General features: G+C 36.4%; 1 protein-coding gene across 4 annotated transcripts in view; it reads right to left on the reverse strand.

Annotated features, from left to right (window-relative positions):
- Positions 1 to 20304, reverse strand: part of Ptbp3 (polypyrimidine tract binding protein 3) — a 99039-nt gene that overhangs the window by 23569 nt on the left and 55166 nt on the right. For all 4 annotated transcript variants that reach the window (XM_033759131.1, XM_010639344.3, XM_033759130.1 and 1 more), the window contains 3 exons: positions 14513 to 14677; positions 10941 to 11051; positions 9310 to 9484 (listed from right to left, as the gene is read on the reverse strand). In XM_033759131.1, the coding sequence (XP_033615022.1) occupies positions 9310 to 9484; positions 10941 to 11051; positions 14513 to 14677 (451 nt within the window). The remainder of the gene's footprint in view (positions 1 to 9309; positions 9485 to 10940; positions 11052 to 14512; positions 14678 to 20304) is intronic.

Genomic DNA, 20304 nt, shown 5'->3' on the forward strand with positions numbered 1-20304 from the left:
TAGATCTCTTTTCTATTGATAAAAGTGGTACAGTGGTAACATTTGTCAATATCTGTTCTGTCTTTGACTCTATTATTGGTGATGATTTCATTGCTAGTTCAAGAATGGCCTAGTTGTTGCTATTAATTGGTTTTTCACTTTAAAAAAATTTTTTTTTTATTCCAGGGAATGAACTTGGGGCCTTGGGCTCCAGAGGCAGGGCAGAACTACTGAACTAAATCCACAGCCCCTTAATTGTTTTTTGGTCTAGAATGCCAGGATCTAGTTTTTCTCTGTGTCATTAACAATACTGCAGTCCACTTCCAAAGAATTGAGTGCTAGGCCAATTACTCTGCACCATCCCTTCCCCAAGGGGTCTTGGGACAGAGGCAAAGGCCAATAAAGTCATGCTCAGAGCACTTGCTGGAAAGCAGACGCTAATGACAGAGATCACCGTTCTAGCAACAAAGCCTATTACAATTGTCACATAACAAACAATAAAAAGGCTTTCAAATACTCCCAACTCCCAAAAAGCTGATCCATGGGCATCGATGTGGTGGAAATCAAAAGCCAAATTTGAATTATATGAAGTGATACAAGAAGAGACAAAAAAAAGCCCCAGTTCAATAAAAGTGCTCAAAAAGCTCAAAGATGATATAACTAAATAGATTATATATATAATAACAAAATGACCAATGAGCTTATTTATATAAGACACTAGTAGAAATCTAGCTGAGCTAAACAAAACAATTCAAAAAATGAATGAGCACTTTAGCAAGGAATTAGGAGTCCATGAAAAGTTACCAAACAAATCCAGGAGATAAAAAATTCATTTAAAAGGAGCCAAAAAACATGCACTAGAGGGAAGAGAGTCTCTTAAATAAGTGGTGTTGGGAAACTGGATACCCACAAGCAGAAGGCTGAATACAGACCCACATATCTTACCATCTACTAAACTGAAATCAAAATAAATCAAAGATTGGTGGGCGTGGCAGCACACACCTGTAATCCAGCACTCAGGAGGCTGAGGCAGGAGGACTGCTGTGAGTTCAAGACTAGCCTAGGCTACATAGTGAGTTCTAGGTCAGTCTTAACTACATAGTGAGACCCTGTCTCAAAAAACAAAACAAAACATAGATCAAAGATCTAAATGATGAAACAGAAATAGAAAATCTACTGGAAAATAGAAGTAAAATAGAAATCTACTGGAAGATACAATAGGTACAACTCTTAAAGACATAGGTATACGCAAGAACTTTCTGAACAGAACACCAACAGTACAAGAAATAATACTGAGAATCAACAAAGGATGATATTAAATTAAAATGTTTGTAGGGGTTGGGGATTTAGCTCAGTGGTACCACCGCCTACCTCGCAAGTGCAAGGTCCTGAGTTCGACCACTGGTGCAGTGGGGGAAAAAAAAAAGAAGACTATATAAAGAACTCAAAAAAATTAGGCCAAACTAACCTTCCAAAAAATTCTAGCACAAGGTTCTGAGTTTGATCCCCAGTACCAAAACAAAGAAAAATGAAACAAAAAATTCTAGAGTGACAATGAAGCCAATAATGTTAAAAAATCTAGTGAAATGAATATACAAGGTGTGGTGAGTGATTAAAGAGAAGGAAATAAAAAGAAATTAGCAACAGCAAAATAATGCAATGATAGTAATAAGTCAACACTTTTCATCTCCTAATCAAAAGACACAGATTGGCAGATTAGATCCAGAGGCAAAACTCAATGGTACGCTACACACACACACACACACACACACACACATATTTCAACAAAAAAGAAATTCATAGACTAAAAATCAAAGGATGGAAAACAATATTCCATGCAACAGGAGCCAGGAACAAGCAAGAGTAGCTGTACTATTTTCAGAAAAAGTGGACTTTAGGCCCTAACTGGACAAGGCAGAGAATGGAACTCAACAGGAAAAGATAACAATTATAATTATATATATAAAATTAAACAGCACTGAACATCCACACTCCTAACTTTATAAAACAAATGTTAAAAGATCACATAAATATCAACACAATTATAGTGGGGGACCTCAACACCCCACTATCACAAATAGATCACCCAGACAAAAAGAAAAGTTACCTACACATACCCTTCAAATAAATGGACTTAATAGATGAGTGTTCCACCCAGTAAGAGAATACACATTCTTCTCAGCAGCACATGGAACTTGCTCTAAAACAGATGGCATATTAATCCATGAAGCACGTTTACACGAATACAAACTTGTATGTATGATTATCAGATCACAGTGCAATGAAACTAGAAATGAACGGCAACAGAAATCATGCAAACACATGGAGATTGAGTAACACTCCGTGAAAAATCAATGGGTCACAGAAGAAATCAAGGAAGAAAGCCAGGCACAGTAGCGCACGCCTGTAATCCCAGTACTTGGGAGGCAGGAGGATCACTGTGAGTTCGAGACCAGCCTCGGCTACATAGTGAGTTCCAGGTCAGACTCAACTACATAGTGAGACCCTGTCTCACAAAACCAAAAAAGACCGTTCCTGGAATTAAATAATTAAATAATGCTAGTACAATATACTACAACCTATGAGGCACAATATAAGTAGTCGTAAGAGAAATTATAAACTGTGAATGCCCATTACTAGAAAAAGAGCAAGCCCAAATAAATAATCTAATAATGCATATCAAGGTTCCAGAAAATCAAGAACAATCCAATTCCAAAGCTAGTACGAGAGGAAATCATAAAGATCAGTGTAAAACTTAATGAAATCAAGGCTAAAAAATTTCAAAGAATCAATGAACCGAAGAGATAGTTCTTTGAAAGAATAAAAAAATAAACAATCATTTGCTAATCTTACCAAAAAGAGAAGACCCATATCAATGCAAAAGGAAAAATGACAACAGATACCACCAAAAATCAGATTAATTAGTAATTACTTTAAAAACAGGTACTCCAATAAATTGAAGAATCCAAAAGAAATGGATAGATTCCTAGATAAACATGAATTACCAAAAGTGAATCAAGAAAATATAAAGTCCACAAATAACAGGGCACAAAACTCAGGCAAAAAAAAACCCATAAAAAAACCTACCAAGAAAAGCACAGGACGTGATGGATTCACCACTAAAAACTCCAAGAACTTCAGGGTAGAGCTAAGGCCAGTACTCAAACTGTTAAATGAAACTGAAAGGGAAGGAGTATTGTCAGTCTCATTCCTGGAAGCTAGTATTATCTTGATTTCAAAACCAGACAAAGTCTCAACTAAAAACACAAAACTGTACAGGTAAATCTCTACAATGAACAGAACACATAGATCCCCCAAAAATACTAGTAAACAGAATACAAAAAATCATTAAGGAAGGGGCCGGGGATTTAGCTCAGTCAGTGATGCTGCTGCCTGCATCACAAGCTCAAGGTCCTGAGTTCAATCCCCAGTACCCCCACAACACTCATTAAAAAGAACATGCATCAACCAAGTAGGCTTCACTCCATGAGATAAAAAGATGGTTCAAAATATGCAAATCAGTAAGTATAACACATCATATAAATGGACAAAAATCATCTAAAGAGAAAGAAAAAGCCTTTGACAAAACTCAATATTTATTCATAAAAAAAACAAATAGGTGTAGAATGACTTTTTCTTGAGCTAATAAACATCAATTATGACAAACCTATTGCCAACATCTTATTAAATGGGTTAAACTGAAAGCTTTTCCTCTAAAATCAGGAATAAGAACTGGATAGACACTATCACCACCTGTGCTCAATATAGTACTCTCTCAAAGCACTCTCCCATTTCTCTATAATTTTCTTGTGTTCCTTTGCAATCCATCTTTCTCTCCATGCCTTGTCCCTATAGCAGTGAAATGCCACTATAATGAAGCTTGCATTTTATACTCCATATAAAATACACAATCATGCTGTAGTAGTTAGTTTTCCTATTGTTGAAACACAGTACCTTACACCCACCAACGTAGAGGAATTTAACTTGGCTTATGGTTTTTGGAGAGTCAGTTCATGTGTGGTTGGCTGGTTCCAAGACAGAAATACATGGCAGAAGGGCAACTAGGAAAAATATGTTTTACCTCACAGCACCCAGTAAGCAGAGCACCAGAGAGGAGGGGCCACGACATACTCAGAACAGTGCTTTACTTATCTGATAGCGCCCAAGACAATCAAGTGGACCCAATTAAACTTAACCACAGACAAATAAGAGGTATTCTTTTCTGTCTGGCTTCATGCATTCGGCATAATCCTTTTGCCTTTATCATTAGTTTATTCATTTTTATTGTTGAACATTACTTGATTGCACAGAAAGCCCACATTTTCATTCATTCACTTGTTAATAGAATATTTCTAGATTTCTATTACAAGAAAACTTGCATTGAACATTTGCACAGAAGTATCTGGGTGAACACATTTTCATTTCTCTGGGGTTGGGGGTTGAGGAAGGGTTGGGTCATGTTTTATGTTACAAATTTAACTTTTTATTTTATTTTTTTTGGTACTGGGAATCGAACTTGGGTCCTTGCACTTGCAAGGCAAGGCGACAGCACCATTGAGCTAAATCCCCAGCCCTACAAATTTAACTTTTAAAGAAAATACCAAATTCTTTTTGAGAGTGGTTATACCATTTTACATTACAATCAACAGAGTACAGGAGTGAAAGGCAATCAATATTCTTTGGTAGAATCTTTTTAATTTGAACTATTCTAATAGATATGCACTGATAATGATATATATTTCCCTGAGACTAGTGGCACTGAGCATTTTTCATGTACTTATTGTAATTTATACAACTTTTTTGCAAAATATCTCTTCAAATTTTTATTCAGTTCTTTGTTGCCGTGTAAGTTGTAAGTTCTTCATATATTCTTGATATAGCCAATCTGTCTTGCCTTTCTTTCCTTCCTTCCTTCCCTTTTCTTTCTTCTATCTTCTCTCCCTTCCTGCCTTCTCCCTCTCCCTCTTTTTCCTTGATACCCAAAGTGTGTTGATTCACACCCTTGCCCTGTTTTTACTTTAAGACAGGCTCCTGCTAGGTTGCCCAGGCTGGCCATGAACTTCTGAACTTCCTCCCTCAGTCTTCAGAATAGGTAGGATTATAGGCACATGCACTGTGCCAGGCACAAACACTTTTCTTCAAATCTTGGGGGTTGCCCTTTGGTTTTCTTGAAAATATCTTTCAGAAGCTGGGCATGTAATCCCAGCACTTGGGAGGCTGAGGTACGAGGACTGCCACAAGTTCAAGGCCAGCTGGGACTACATAGTGAGACTTGTCTCAAAAACAAAGTAACCTTTTCAAATGGTGGAATTTTTGTAGTTTATAATGTTGGGGATTGAGAAAATTTATACATGAGGATGGCTAATAAACAATTCAACTTTAGTAATAATAAGAAAAATATAAGCAAAAATTTAAATGCTGTTACTGTTACAAACACACAAGATTACCAAGAATTAGCACATCTTGTATAAATTGGTAAAATCCCTTTCAAAACAATATGGCATTATGTGATAAAACTGAAGAAATACATGCTCTATAACTCAATAATTCATTTCCTACGTATGTTCCTGTGGTGGACTAATAATCAATTTGTAACACCCAGCTGAAATGAAATCAATGTGGGCATGGAGGATCCACCTGAGAATTGTTATCAATATCCATAAAAAGAACTGGAGGGGAAGATCGTGGTCTTCTAGGAGAAGCTTGCTGCAGATGGTTTTCCTGATGAGAACTAGGCTGTTCTCATTGGAGGAGGAGCTCAGGGCCTCACTACTGCTGGGAAGGGCTGCTCTTTTCCTCAGGGAAGCACAGATCTTCACTGTGAGCATCACTTCCTGGCTCCAAAGGGGATCCCTCAGCTTGGTGGCACAAATCCTTCATCTCACCGGCACAGGTTTTCTGGCTTCCACCACTGGCCTTCGGGTCTTCCAGGTGCAGATCCTCAATACAGATAAATGCAATACTGTGGGCTCTAGGCCACTGGCTGCACTTACAGAGGACACGGCTTGGACTCTAAACCTTTAGTTGAACTTGTGTGGAAAACTGCTGGAATCCAGACTCTCAGCTGGATTCCTTGGGCCTCTAGTGTGTGGTTAATCTCTTGGCACTCCTCTGCATTTGATTTTTTGGGTAATTGTCATAAAATAACCCAATAAACTACGTGTCCTATAGTAAATGTATTACCTTAACAAAACCTTGACTACAACAGTTCCCTAAAGAAAATTCATAGAAGTTTATTCATAGCAGCATTGTTCAGAATTGCCTCAAATACAATCCCAATGTCTATTAATAATGAACTGTGGTATATTCAATCAATAGGATAGTATATACTTTGTTTTATTGAGAATGAATGAGCCACAGTTCCATGTATGGGTATAGACAAATCACAAAAGTCTAATATGACAGAAATAAGTCACAAAGAAAAATAGCATGATTCCTTTTATGTGAATTTCTGAATATAAATGTAAAAATTTAAACTGGCATTTAAGATACATAGTATATAGTTAAAAGATAAAAAACTAAACAGGAAAAAACACAAATGTAGAAGAACAATAATCAGGGCCAGGGATTTAGCTCAGTGGTTCCGCTGCCTGCCTTGTAAGTGCAAGGACCGGAGTTCAATTCCCCCATACCAAAAAAAAAACAACCAAACAAACAAAAAACAATAATCATATTGGGGGTTTTATCTTGGGACATGGTAAGAAAATAATCCATAAAGAGGGGTACAAGGGTAGTTCTTCAGTATGCATAAGCAGTTCATTTTGTAACCTGAGTGGTAGTACCATGGGTCTTTAAAAATACATTCATCTGAGTGCCGGGGATTTGGCTCAGTGGTTCTGCCACCTACCTTGCAAGCACAAGGTCCCAAGTTCGATCCCTAATACTCCCCCACAAGAAAAACACAGTTACCTGTTTTATAAGCTGTCCTGTAGGTATAACATAAATCACTACAATCAGGGACAGACAGCCTATGAGTGAGCCTTAAAACTTAAAGAATAGCTACTGATATAGGAAGAAAGTAAGGAAAGCATGGTGTTTTGGAAGCCAAGAGAATAAAGGAAAGTAATAATGAACTGTTTCAAATATCAGAAGCAAAGTAGAGAAGCTTTCACAACATAGACAAAAAGTATCTTTCTCTGATGAATCACTAATTTTAGGGTGAAGACATTATTTTGCAATGACTAAAGACCTATTAATAACACAATTGAAAGATTTGAACATTCTGATTTTTATGTGCAGAAATCAAACTTCTTAGCCATTTATTTTAAATGTGCTCTTCCCACTATACAGAACATTACTCCAAAAATATATGTTCAAGGGCCGGGGATTTAGCTCAGTGGTTCCACCACCTGCCTTGCAAGCACAAGGTTCCAAGTTCAATCCCCAGCACCACCACCCCCCAAAAAACAAAACACACACACACACACACACACACACACACACACACACACACACTCAATTATTGAAATAACTACAGCTCCATTTATTATTTGAGTTTATTGGTACTTTTTAAGAAAATAGTTACATTCAACATTGGGACCTTGTTCCTTTACATGACAGATCTTAGTTCTCACTGCTCTTCCTTCAACCTTTCCACCCTCCCTTATTTACAAAGACTTTGTTTCCATTGCAGCTCCATATCTGATAGCTAAATTTTGCCAAACTTGAATTTTCCCCCATTTCTATCATTTGTTATTGAAAAGGTAATGATAAAAACATATGGCTCTGCCAAATCACAATATAAATACAAAAAAGCTTTTACATTAAAATAGATTTACAAACTATTTTCTATAAAATCTTGGATAACCACTTGGTTGTCTTCACTCTTTAATTTTTTGGCCTATAAAAAAAGATGCATTAAACACTAAGGTCTCAATTACCAATATTCTAAGTATTACCTGGGAAAGCTACAACTGGAGAAAGGAAAATAGGTACGTTCTAGGTATACAGTACAGTTACGTTCATTATTGGGATCTTGTACCTCTACATGACAGATCTTGTTTCTCATTTTTTCCCCTTGTCCCTGCCCTCCCTTCACGCCTCCTCCCCTCCTCCCCTCCGCCTTTACAAACACTTCATTTCCATTTTTTCACTTTCTCATATTTTTTTCTTTTCCCTTATTACCTTTCCCCCACCCTTCTCACTTTCCCTACACCTTTAGCCCCTTTCTTCCTATTTCACATTGTCCACTATATCATTAGGATCTTATGTACTATTATAGTTTATTCACACCAGAGAAACAATTTGGTATTTAGAGAAAGGAGTACTGGGGATTGAACTTGGGACCTTACAATTGCAGTCAGCAGTACCACTGAGCTAAATCCCCAGCCCGAAATCAGAAAATATTAAAGTTTAACTGTTCATCAAAACAAATTACACTTTGAGAGCTATCAAAATTAGAATTTATTAACCCAATGATATATCCAAACTGGGCCATCATCCATTGCCTTTTCCTTTATATAAAGGTTTATATGATGATGAGGATGGTGATGATAGGGACCAATCCCAGGACATCACACATACTAGGCAAGTTCTCTACTGCTGAATTACATACAACCTCAGCCTCTTAAAAGTTTTTTTTTTTTTTAAATAAAAGAGCAAAGCTCTGAGGGCATTAAAATAATGTATTTTTATTAATGCAAAATACAACTTAATATAAACCAGGTAAAGACAGAAGTTTTAATGCTTAAAGGCAAACCAAGATTTTTTTCTTTTTTTGGTTTTTGAGACAGGGTCTCACTATGTAGTTGAGACTGACCTGGAACTCACTATGTAGCCCAGGCTGGACTCGAACCCACAGCGATCCTCCTGCCTCAGCCTCCCGAGTGCTGAGATTACAGGCATGTGCCACCACGCCTGGCTTCAAATCAAGATTTTTTTAAAAAAACAGCCTTTGAATAAAAGAACAACACATGACTAATTGGGGCCACTGAATTAAAATACCACTATTTAAAAAGGGAAAAATATTTTTCTTGAAAGCATTGTTGTCAAAATCCTGTTGACAATAAGCTAACATATTTAAATCAATGTTAACATTTAAGACTAATCTGAAGCAAATAGTTGTGTGGCTTATGAGTAATATTAATGTTAGAAAATAAATATGTAACTCTATTTCCAACATTTACTTGTTTATCAACTAAGAGAATTCCCTAATATAAGATTTAATTTTAAAAAGATTTAATTAATGGGTACATTTTATTCTATGATTCTTGCTATCCTTGAGAAATTCTGAGAGAACCCAAAGTGGAGAGGGGTTGACTTTCATAGATTAATAAATGAAACTCACTACTTCAGAAAACTTGTTTTTTGAACCAAAAAGTAGCTACTCACCAAAAGCAGCAGCCATGGGGGGTTCAAGAGATGGCTGGCCATCACCAGAAGGAAGGTCTAAGCGAGTGAAGTCTCTGCTTTTGTCATTATTATATTTCACATTAAGGCTGGTGAGCTTGGAGAAGTCAATACGCAGAGTGCAGCATGCATTATAGATATTCTGGCCATCCAGAGCCTAAAGTATGTGACAAAGGCACTGATGTTTTGACAAGACAACATTGATAAATCAAATAGCCTTTACTTTGACACAGAGTAGCAATCAGGTAAAAGCAAGGAGCACAGAACTTAAAGACAAAGACCTAGGTCTTACTTTTACTTCTATCACTGACTCTAAGTCTGAGAAGAAAAAGAAAATCTGTCTCAATTTTCATCTGTAAAATTAGGATAAGAACATCTCTCTTACCTACAGTAGGATCAAATGAATAAAGAAATGTAAAAGGCTGTACAACTATGATGTAGTACTATAGAAATACTAAGCTACTATTATGGTCATTTTGCTTCTTTAAAACATTAGCAAACGTTTAAAAATATGTTAACTTCACATTCTGTCTTACTTAATTCACCTTAGTATAGTTTATACAGGTTAAGCTGAAACAACGCTTTTGTAAATGGTACTTGTCAGAGCCACAATATATAAAATATCATCTACAGCTTTTTTTCGTCTGTCAATTTATCTTGTGAAACTATGAATAAAGAAAACTCAGGGAAATTTGAGGTCGGTTGTAACCAAAGACCAGTCATCTCTCTCTTTGCAAGAATAAAAATTTACCAATGGGATATTTGTGGCTGACTATAGCTTCTATCGATACTTGAATTTATAAAAATAGATACCAGAAACCAAAGTACATACAAATAAGGTGAATATGAGTCATTATAGTCATTGACAAATATGCCATCATAATGGTACCCTATAACATATGCATGTAGAAGGTACAGCAAAAATAAGAGCTATATTTCTGAGAGCCAATACTGCACAGCACACGGAAGTATGATGCACTTTAGTTTCTATCTTTGAGCAGAAATTAGAAATGATTCAGAAACTGACACAAGACAATTAGATCTCAATAGATGTGTAAAATATTAATGTACCTGCCCCCCCACAAAAGACAACATGAATTGAGAGCAGCAAATTTCTTAACACTTAATGTCCTCACCAAAAGAAGTGAAATTAATTATTTGGCTAACTTAATTGAAATAAATGAAGGACAAAGGGTAAAAAGCTACTTTACTAGATTACATCAGTAATACCTGTGCTCAACTCCAGATTCTAAATATGACAAAAGGAGTAAGTCTATCAGTTCTCAGAGGTGGCAGATTCGAAATGATTTCCTTTAAATAAAGTATCTAACTTGGGCTGGGGATTTAGTTCAGTGGTCCCACAGCCTGCCTCGCAAGTGCAAGGCTCCAAGTTCGATCCCCGGTACCGAAAAAAAAAAAGAAAGTAACTAACTTTTAGCTTAGAAAAAAGAACATATGGATCTATACAGTTTAAAATGGTTAAAATAGTAAATATGGTGTTGTGTACATTTTACCATAATTAAAGAAAAGAAAGTATACTTAAGTATGATGTCTTTCTCTAGGTATACTAAAGTAAATGATTAACCACTGAAAACTGAAAAAATATTAATTACCATTTTGGCATAATGTGCATTCACTGGGTCAGCATACTGAAGCAGCGCTTGAAATTGATTATTCTTTGTAAAGGTGATAATCTTCAAGACTGTGCCAAATTTAGAAAATATCTGGAAAAAAGTGTAAAATATTTGTGTTTCAATATCCATGCCATGTCTTAAAACAGCGTCTGAAAAACAAAACACTCAAACAAGTAACCTATTTTTTTTCATAGCATACATAAATGACACATAGGAAGCTACAATAAGAATTAACTGATTATGGGCCAGGGATTTAGATCAATGGTACCGCTCGCTGCCTGTCTCGCAAGTGCAAGGTCCTGCCTTCAATCTCCAGTACCAAAAAAAGAAAGAATTAATTGATTGCATGGGATAGCTGTTACAAAGCATTAGAATGGAAGAAAGAGAGTCATTCAACTATTTTTCCCTGTTAATCAGCATCTACTTCTGAAGAGGTTCTGTAGAAAAAAACCAAAAGAGGTTTAACCATAAGGTGTTCTACTGTTTCAACAAATATTCACATCACAGGGCACTCTTCTAACCACTGTGAACTCAGGAGCGAACAACAGACAAAAGACACTGACTTTATGAAAAAAGATATACTTTACCTCACAATTAAATACTGATCATTTTTTCACATGCTTACTAGCTTTTAGATTATTTTCTTTGTAGAAATGTCTATTTAAGTCTTTTGCCTATTTTTAAAATGAATCACTTCTGTTTAGTTGTAGGAGTTCTTTATAGATTTTGGATATTTTTGGTTGCTTTTTTCGCTCTGTTGAATTGTGCTTTGATGCACAATTTGTTGCTGTTTTTGGTATGGGCATTGAACACAGGGCCTTCCCTCTAACTTACATCCCTAGATCTTTTTATTTATGTTTTTAATTTTAAAATAGGGTCTTGCTAAGCTGCTCAGACTGGGCTTGACTTTGCAACCCCCTGCCTCAGCTTTCCAGAGTGCCAGGACTGCAGATGTGCACCACCACAACCAGGTGATGCACAGAATTTTGAGGTGGTCCAGTTTATCTATTTTGTGACCTGTGTTTTACGATAGAGTCTGTTAAGGTTTCTTTCTGGTAAATAAAAAGCAAGACCAACTGCCTATTCAGGACACTGATGACATAATGCTTAATAACAGCAAAATCTAATCAGAACAGGAGATATTTAACCATTTTATTTACTTGGAAGTGATGGAATACATGAAAACACTATTGTGAACTACATCTGTATTGCACCAAGAAACTTTGTAGTACACAGGTTGAGTTTTCAGTTGGTAACAATTCAGCTCAGTGGTGCTGCCACCTGTCTCACAAGCGCAAGGTCCCAAGTTCAATCAAAGGAAAGAAGTAAGTAAGGAAGGTAGGTAGGTAGCTTATGGGAGGCTGAGGCAGGAGGATTACCAAATTCAAGCCCAGCTTAGGCAACTTAGGCTTAGGAAGACCTTGTCTCAAAATAAAAATTTTTAAAAAGTGGCTGGGGACATAGCTGAATGTTAAGGTTCTGAGTTCAGTCCCCAGCATTTCAAACAAACATGACGCAAGCTACAAAGGTACAGTAGCAAATGCAAAAACAAACTGCTGATGAATAACACAGGGTTCAATATCACTTTAGGGTAAACAGGAAAAAAGAAAATTCACCAGAACAATTAAACCAATTACTTAAGCAACTGGTGAACTCCTTTAGGGAACAACAGTGACTGTGAATAGTGTAAAGTCTTCCTTAGGACAAGCTTTACAAATACAGCTATTTTGGAAGTATAACAGATACTGGGAAATGAGAAGAGAATGTTCAACTGGGAAGGGCAACAAGGGAGGGAGGGGGAGGAAGGAAAGGACATGAAAAGTGAAAATAGAAGGAAAAAATGGAAACAAAGTTTTTGTACACAGTGAGGGGAATGAAGGGGAGAGAGGCAAGGGGCAGAGTATATCATGTGTAGGTGCAAATTCCCTATATTGAGTGTTATTGTGTATATCTAAAAGGTAGCAATAAAAGTTTTGTTTAAAAAAAAGCTGGGGATTTAGCTCAGTGGCACCACTCCTGTCTGGCAAACATATGGTTCTGAGTTCAATTCCTGTTACCAACAAAAACCAAAACCAAATAAAAAACCCAAAATGGTTGCAATGACCAAATAAATGTCAATAAAATCAGTTACTTACAAATAAAAGAAACAAAAACAAATACATCTACTTTGAAAATGGCACTCAGAAAACTACCAAAAGGGAACACAACCAGCCCATTAATGGTTATATTTAATTTTTATATACGTGGTACAAGATCATACTGTACTGGTAAACGTGTGCGCACTACATTAGTGTAACAGCTATGGGAAAATAAATGAACTTGTAAGAACTCCAATGTCCTTATGTGTAAAAATGTGAGAACAGGATATAACGTATTTCAATTTTTAAATACATATGCACACACATCTCCTACAACACAAAGAACAAATCAGAAGATATGACAAAGGTAAATGAAAGTAAGCATAAATCATGTTTTAATGCAGATATCACTTGTTTAACGACCTACTTAATGACTCTTCAGACTCACGAGCCATCTTTCTTTGTACAGTTCTGTACATCTTTAAAGAGCCTCAAAGTCTCTCTTTGCACAGTACACCTTGTTTATACAGCACTGTAATTTTTTCTGACTATACAGTAGTACAGTTTTATGTTATTAAATATAACAGTATTGCACATAAGAGTTATACAAATAAAAGCCAAGTCATCAAGTTGGAGCTTCCTTTAGCAATTTCTTTGTTCTGAATATCTCTTATAATGTATATTCTGCAAATGATTCCTAATTTAGCAACCAATTCAGCTAAAAACCTAGTCATAGGACTGGAACTCAGTCATGAAACCAAGAGTATCTGTATATGGGTTTGTAAGTACAATGAAATAGAGTTAACAGATAGCTAAACAAGACAAAAACTGACTAAGGTTTTGGAGCTAGATGTCAAACATACAGTTAGCAAATAAATGCATATTCTCAGGATATATAAGTATAGAATATTAGTTAAAAATATAGTAAGCATTCAAAAGTAAAACACTGGACTTTATATCAGGAGACAAGAGTTTCAAATGGTTCCTTATTCTCTATAATAGTCAATATTCACCAGTTATCTGAGTTTCCATTTTATTCAGAGGAACTTATTTAACTACATGACCTATCAGTTTTTTTTAGTTTTTTGGGGGGTGGCGGTACTGGGGATCGAACTCAGGACCTTGTGTTTTCAAGGCAGGCACAGTGCCACTGAGCTAAATCCCCAGCCCACAATGACCTACCAGTTTTAAAATTTAAAATATTATTAGCCATGTTTTGGCAAAATGTCTTTTATCAAGACCGTTCACGTATATTAAACTAGATAGTTTATACAGGTTATATTGAACCTCAGCCAATATTTAACATGATACATGTAATACAGCCATGATACAAATGAAGATTTATCAAGACTTTTTCATTTTATTTAAACAAATACATTATATAAAAGCAATAACGTAAAGAACTAAATATTACACATCAAAAGTTGCAAAATCCACATATGACTCTGATTTTGTAAGAGTACTCCTCCTTACCTGATGAAGAACTTCCAGAGTAACAGGGTAAAAGAGGTTTTCAATGATTATTCGGAGTACAGGACTCTGCCCAGGTAGGACTGTGGCTTCATTTGAAGGAGCTCCATGAAGGGCCAGATTTCCTGACTGGACAGCACTGACAGCCTGCAGTGCAGCTTGAGCTCTCTAGAGAACAATTCAAAATCAGTTTTTGATTACACAGAGGCATTATATGAATCCTAAAAGAAAAATGAGTTGATGTAAACAGTAAGAAGTAATAGGGATCCATATTCTATTTTTTTATTTTTTGAGTCAAAGTCTTGTTATTAGTTCAGGCTGGCTTTGAACTCACTGTGTGGCTCAGGCTGGCCTCAACGCACAGCAATTCTTCTGCCTTGGCATCCTGAGTGCTGAGATTACAGGTGTACATCACCATGCCCAGCCAGGGACCCATATTTTAAAACTAATACACATGTGTACACAAACACACACACACAAACACACACACACACACACTTTATCTGGACACACATATCCTGCTTTTAAGTAGACTAAGAGTTAAGACCCACCCTCTCATCGTAGTGATATAGTGTGTAAAAAAGTTGCTTAAAAGGCCGGGCATGGTGGTACATGACTATAGTCCCAGCACTGGGAAAGCTGAGGCAGGAGGATCACTAAAAATTTGAAACCATTCTGGGCTATATAGTGAGTTCAAGGCCAGTCAGAACCAAATAGTAGATTGACCCTGTCTTGAAACACCAAACAAACAAACAAAAAAAACCAGGTTGTGAAAGTTTATTTGAAAAGATGAAAAAATATGGGGAAAAAAAGAAAAATTTGGATGTAATTTTAATTTCCTAATTTAAAAAATACAACGGGAGGGCCTGAAAGAATATTAAAGAACACATTTTTAAAAGTCACTCAAGCTTGTCCTCTTTCACTCTTCTCTTTCTTTCCCTTCTTGAACAACCCAGTTCTAAAGCAGGTATGGCTTTAGAGTGGTATAAGGTGATGCAAACGAGGAGAGGAGGTACAGTGGTGGTTCACAGTAGGGACAGGGGGTCATCCACATAGTTAAGCCTCTTGAAATGAAACATCAGAGCCTGAACGAGGCGAGGAAAGCATATGGCAGGGCTGCCTGGCCAATAGGAACCTAAGCTAAAACAAGGTAAAGAAGGAATCTAGTGTGTAGGGGACTCAATGTTTTATATCAGAACCTAAGGAGCATGAGAAGAGTAAGGGCAACCAGGGGAAGGCAGCCTGGCAAGACACGAAGAGCTCAAGGACAGTCAGGAGGAGGTCCACGTGGAAAAAGGTGCCAGCGTGGCGAAGACAGCTTAAGTAAGGTAAAGAAGGGGTACCTAAGGAGGGAGTAAGGAGATACAGAGGCAAGAGCGTGAGCAGGCTAAGGAGGTAATTCAATGTAGGGATAAACCTGGCAAGGGTTACCAAGTATCCAAGAAAGGATAGGCAAACAAACTTCTAAATGTCATCCTCCACTAAAAGGACCTAGGGCATACTAACGCATGGCTTTTTTTCAGACAGTGTCTTGCTGTGTAGTTCAGGCTGACCTTGAACTCACTGTATAGCCCCCAAGCTAGCTTCAAACTCACAGCAATCCTCCTGTCTCAGCCTCCCAAGTGCTGGGATTCCAGGCATGCACCACCACACCCCGCCAAAAGATTATTAACAACCACTTTACAAACCTCTATGCTAATAAATGGGAGAATCCACAAGAAATTGAGAGATTCCTAGATATATATGAATTATGAAAACTGAACCAAGAAGATTTTAAAACCCTGAATAATCTAGTAACAGGCAATGAAACTGAAGCAGTTAGGAAAAAACCTACAAACTGAGAAAAGCCCAGGTCTGGATGGATTCGCTGCTGTATTCTACAAAAACATCAGGAAGATCTACCACCAATATTCCTCAAGCTCTTTATTGAAAGTTAAAAAGGAAGAAACAGTCCCAAAATCATAGAAGGTATCGCTACCCTCATTCCAAAACCAGACAAGGGCCCAACCAAAACAGAAAACTATAGGCCAATCTCTTTAATGAATATAAATTCAAAAATCCTCAACAAGATACTGGTAAACAGAATGCAATGAATCATTAAAAAGATCATATATCATGACCAAATAGGCTTCATCCACAGATGTAAGAACGGTTCAACACACACACATCAATAAAATTAATACATCAAACAGAAGCAAAGTTTAAAAAAAAAAATCACATGATCATCTCAAATACAGAAAATCCAACATCGTTTCATGACAAAAAAACACTAAAAAAATTGGTAAAGATGGACCTTATCTCAGTCTGATGAAGGCAATTTATGACAAATCTACTGTTAACATATTAAATGGGGGAAAACTGAAAGCTTTTTCTCTACAATCAGGAATAAGACAAGGATATCCACTATCACCACCCTGTTCAACGCAATGCTTGAAAACATTAGAGAGAGCAATTAGGCAAGAAAAGAAATAAAAGGAATGTGGATAGGAAAAAAGTAAAATTATCATTATTTGCAAACATATAAAAGACCCAAATAATCCACCAAAAGATTCTTACAATAAACAAATTCAGTAATGCAGCAGAATATAAAATCAACACATAAAAATCAATAGGGTTCCTATACACTAATAATGAACCCACTGAGAAAGAAATTAGGAAAAATAGCATTCACATTAGTACCAAGAAAAATTAAATACTTAGGAATTAACTAAACTAAGGAAATGAAAGACTTATACAACAAACACCACAATATGCTGAAAAATGAAATCAAGGAGGCCATCAGAAAATGGAAAGATAGTTCCAGATCATAGACAGGCAGAACCAATATAGTCAAAATGGCCATACTTCCAAAACTGATACACAGATTTAAGGTAATCGCAATCAAAATTCCACACAGTATTCACAGAACTGGAGAAAACAATCCTAAAACTCATATGGAACTGGAAGAGACCCAGAATAGTAAAAGCAAACCTGGGTAACAAAAGCAAAGTGAGAGGCACCTAGACCTGAAGTTGTATTACAGAAATACAAGTGGTACAAAAACAGACAGGAGGATCAATGGAAGAGCATAAAGGGTGCAGAAACAACCCCAAGGACATTCAACTATTTAATCTTTGACAAAATCATACAATGAAGGAAAGAAAGACACTTTAGTAAGTGGTGCTGGGAAAACTGACTACCCACCTGCAGAAGATTGAATCTAGACCCATGTCTCTCATTGTGTACTAAACTAAAATCAAAATAGACCAAGTAACTAAATATTAAAATAAAGACAACTTACTGGAAGATAAGATGAGTACAATTCTTGAGTCATTGCAGTAGACAAGGACTTCCTGGACAGAATCCCAGTTGCAAAGAAAATAGTACCAAGAATCAACAAATTGTAACAAATTAAACTTGGGCACAGCAAAACAAAAAACCCAACAGAATGAAAAGAAAACCTTTAGAATGAGAGGGGGAACTTGCCAGTTATTTCTCAGACAGACTAATGTCTTGAATACATAAACCACTCAAAAAATTAGTCCCCCAAAAAGACCAAATCAAAAAATGGGCAAGTGAAATGAAATGATATGTTACAGGAGCACAAGTGGCCAATAAATACAGAAAGAAATGCTGAACATCTCTGGCCATTTGAGAAATGCAAATTAACGAAATACTAAGACTCTATCTTAACTCAGAATGGCTATCAGCAAGAAATCAAGTAATAGGGCTGTGGATTTAGCTTAGTGGTTCCAGCAGCAGCGCTTGCCTCCCAAACACAAGGTCCTGAGTTCAATCCCCAGTACCGAAACAAAAACCAAGAAATCAATTAACACATGCTGGTAGGGCTGCGAGGAAAAAGGAACCTTTCTACACTGTTGGTGGGAATGTAAACTAGTACAACCACTATGGAAACCAGTATGTAGATTCCTCAAAAGACTAAACCTAGAAATTTCATTTGACCCAGTTATTCCCCTCCTAGGTATCCTCCTAAAAGCGTTAAAGATATCATGGCACAGTGATTTATGGCACAATACCCATGTTTATAGCAGCACAATTCATAACAGCTAAATCTCGGAAGGTGCCTATGTTCATCAACAGATTAATGGATAAAGCAAATGCAGTATTTATATACAATGGAGTACTATTCTGTCTAAAAGAAAGATAATTTAAAAATCATCTGGCCGGGCGTGGTGGCACTTGCCTATAATCCCAGCACTTGGGCGGCTGAGGCAGGAGGATCACTGTGAGTTCAAGACCCTGTCTCAAAAAACAAAAACCAAAACCAAAAAAAAAAAAAGTTATCTGTAGGAAAATGGATATACTTTGAGACCATAATGTTAAGTGAAATAAATCAGACACACAAGCTTAAATATCTCACAGCTTCTTTTATGAGAAACCCAAATAATAAATAAAAAGCAAAATAAAAGACAACAGAAAGTAGGGAGACAAATCTTTCTCAAATGAGAAGGGGATCAAAGGATGGAAGGAGAGGAAGGGAGAAGAGTGAAAGGGAGGGAAAGGGGATAAAAAAAAGAATTATGATGTGTTATATACATGTATTAATTCCACAGAAGGAGTGTAAACATGCATGCAAACAGGTACAGAGAGAGGGGGAAAGGGGGAGGAGGGAGAAGAAAAAGAGAGAAATGGAAGAATGAATGAATCAAATGAACTGCAGGTAAAACACAAGATGAGTGTGAAATATTTCTGTTATGTTTTTGTTTTAGTCAAAATGCAAGGAAGCATTGAAAAAACAATGAAGATATGTCAAAAGGATACTGAAGTTAACTTGAAAGGGCTCCTACTGGCCAAGTCTGGGATAATTTGAGCACCAAAATAAACAGTGTGTTTGTCTTAAAATACCTAATCACAAAATTCTATTCCTCCTTTTTTTCTTTTTTAATTTTTTCCTTTGTAGTGCTGGAGATGGAACCCAGAACATAACACATGCTAGGCAAGCACTCTACCACTGAGCTGTGTACCTCCAGCCCTATTCCTCTCTCTTCAAGTACAGTTGGCTCTCTCTATTTGCAGGTCCTGCATTCAACTGTGGATTGAAACTATCCAGAGAAAAAAATATTGCATTTGTACTAAACACATATGGACTTTTTTGAGTCATTAGTCCCCGAACAACACAGTATAACTATTTATACAGCATGTACACTATATTAGGCAATGTACGCAATCTAGAAGTGCTTTAAAGTATATAAAAGGATGTACACACATCACACACAAATATTACTTGATTTTATGTAATTGTCTTGAGCTTCCTTGGATTTTGGTATGGGGGAAGAGTTCTGGAATTACACCCATCTATGAATACTTAGGACAAATCTAGTGACTTTATAGAAACCAGGCAAACACCAGCCTAATCAAGTAACCAAAAAGCATGTTATCAGTAATAGAACTGAAATTCTATGCTACCTCTTATTATGTAACAAGAATACTATTTCCATTATATAACTAGTTGTCAAAGACATACCCTGAATTGAATCATGAAGAAACATGAGAAAAACTCAATTGAAAGATATTCTAGAAAATAAATTGTCTACACTTTTCAAAAGATTTTAAATCAGGAAAAGGAGATATACTTTATGTAAAATTTAAGCTTGCTAAAATAATATTCAGAAGACATTTCTAATGTCAAGAAGATATGAAATTAGCATACAGCAAATGTATAGTTCTTAAGCAATTAACCAGTTTTGGTTTCTTTAGGGAACATTTTTAAGGGGAAACCTTCCCAAGGTTCCACTCTTTGCAAATTTGTAAACTTCAAGAAAACCATATATACAGCAACTTCCATTAATATAATC

Source organism: Fukomys damarensis, unplaced genomic scaffold, assembly GCF_012274545.1.
Source record: "Fukomys damarensis isolate Sample0158 unplaced genomic scaffold, DMR_v1.0_HiC HiC_scaffold_36, whole genome shotgun sequence".
Lineage (NCBI taxonomy): Eukaryota > Metazoa > Chordata > Mammalia > Rodentia > Bathyergidae > Fukomys > Fukomys damarensis.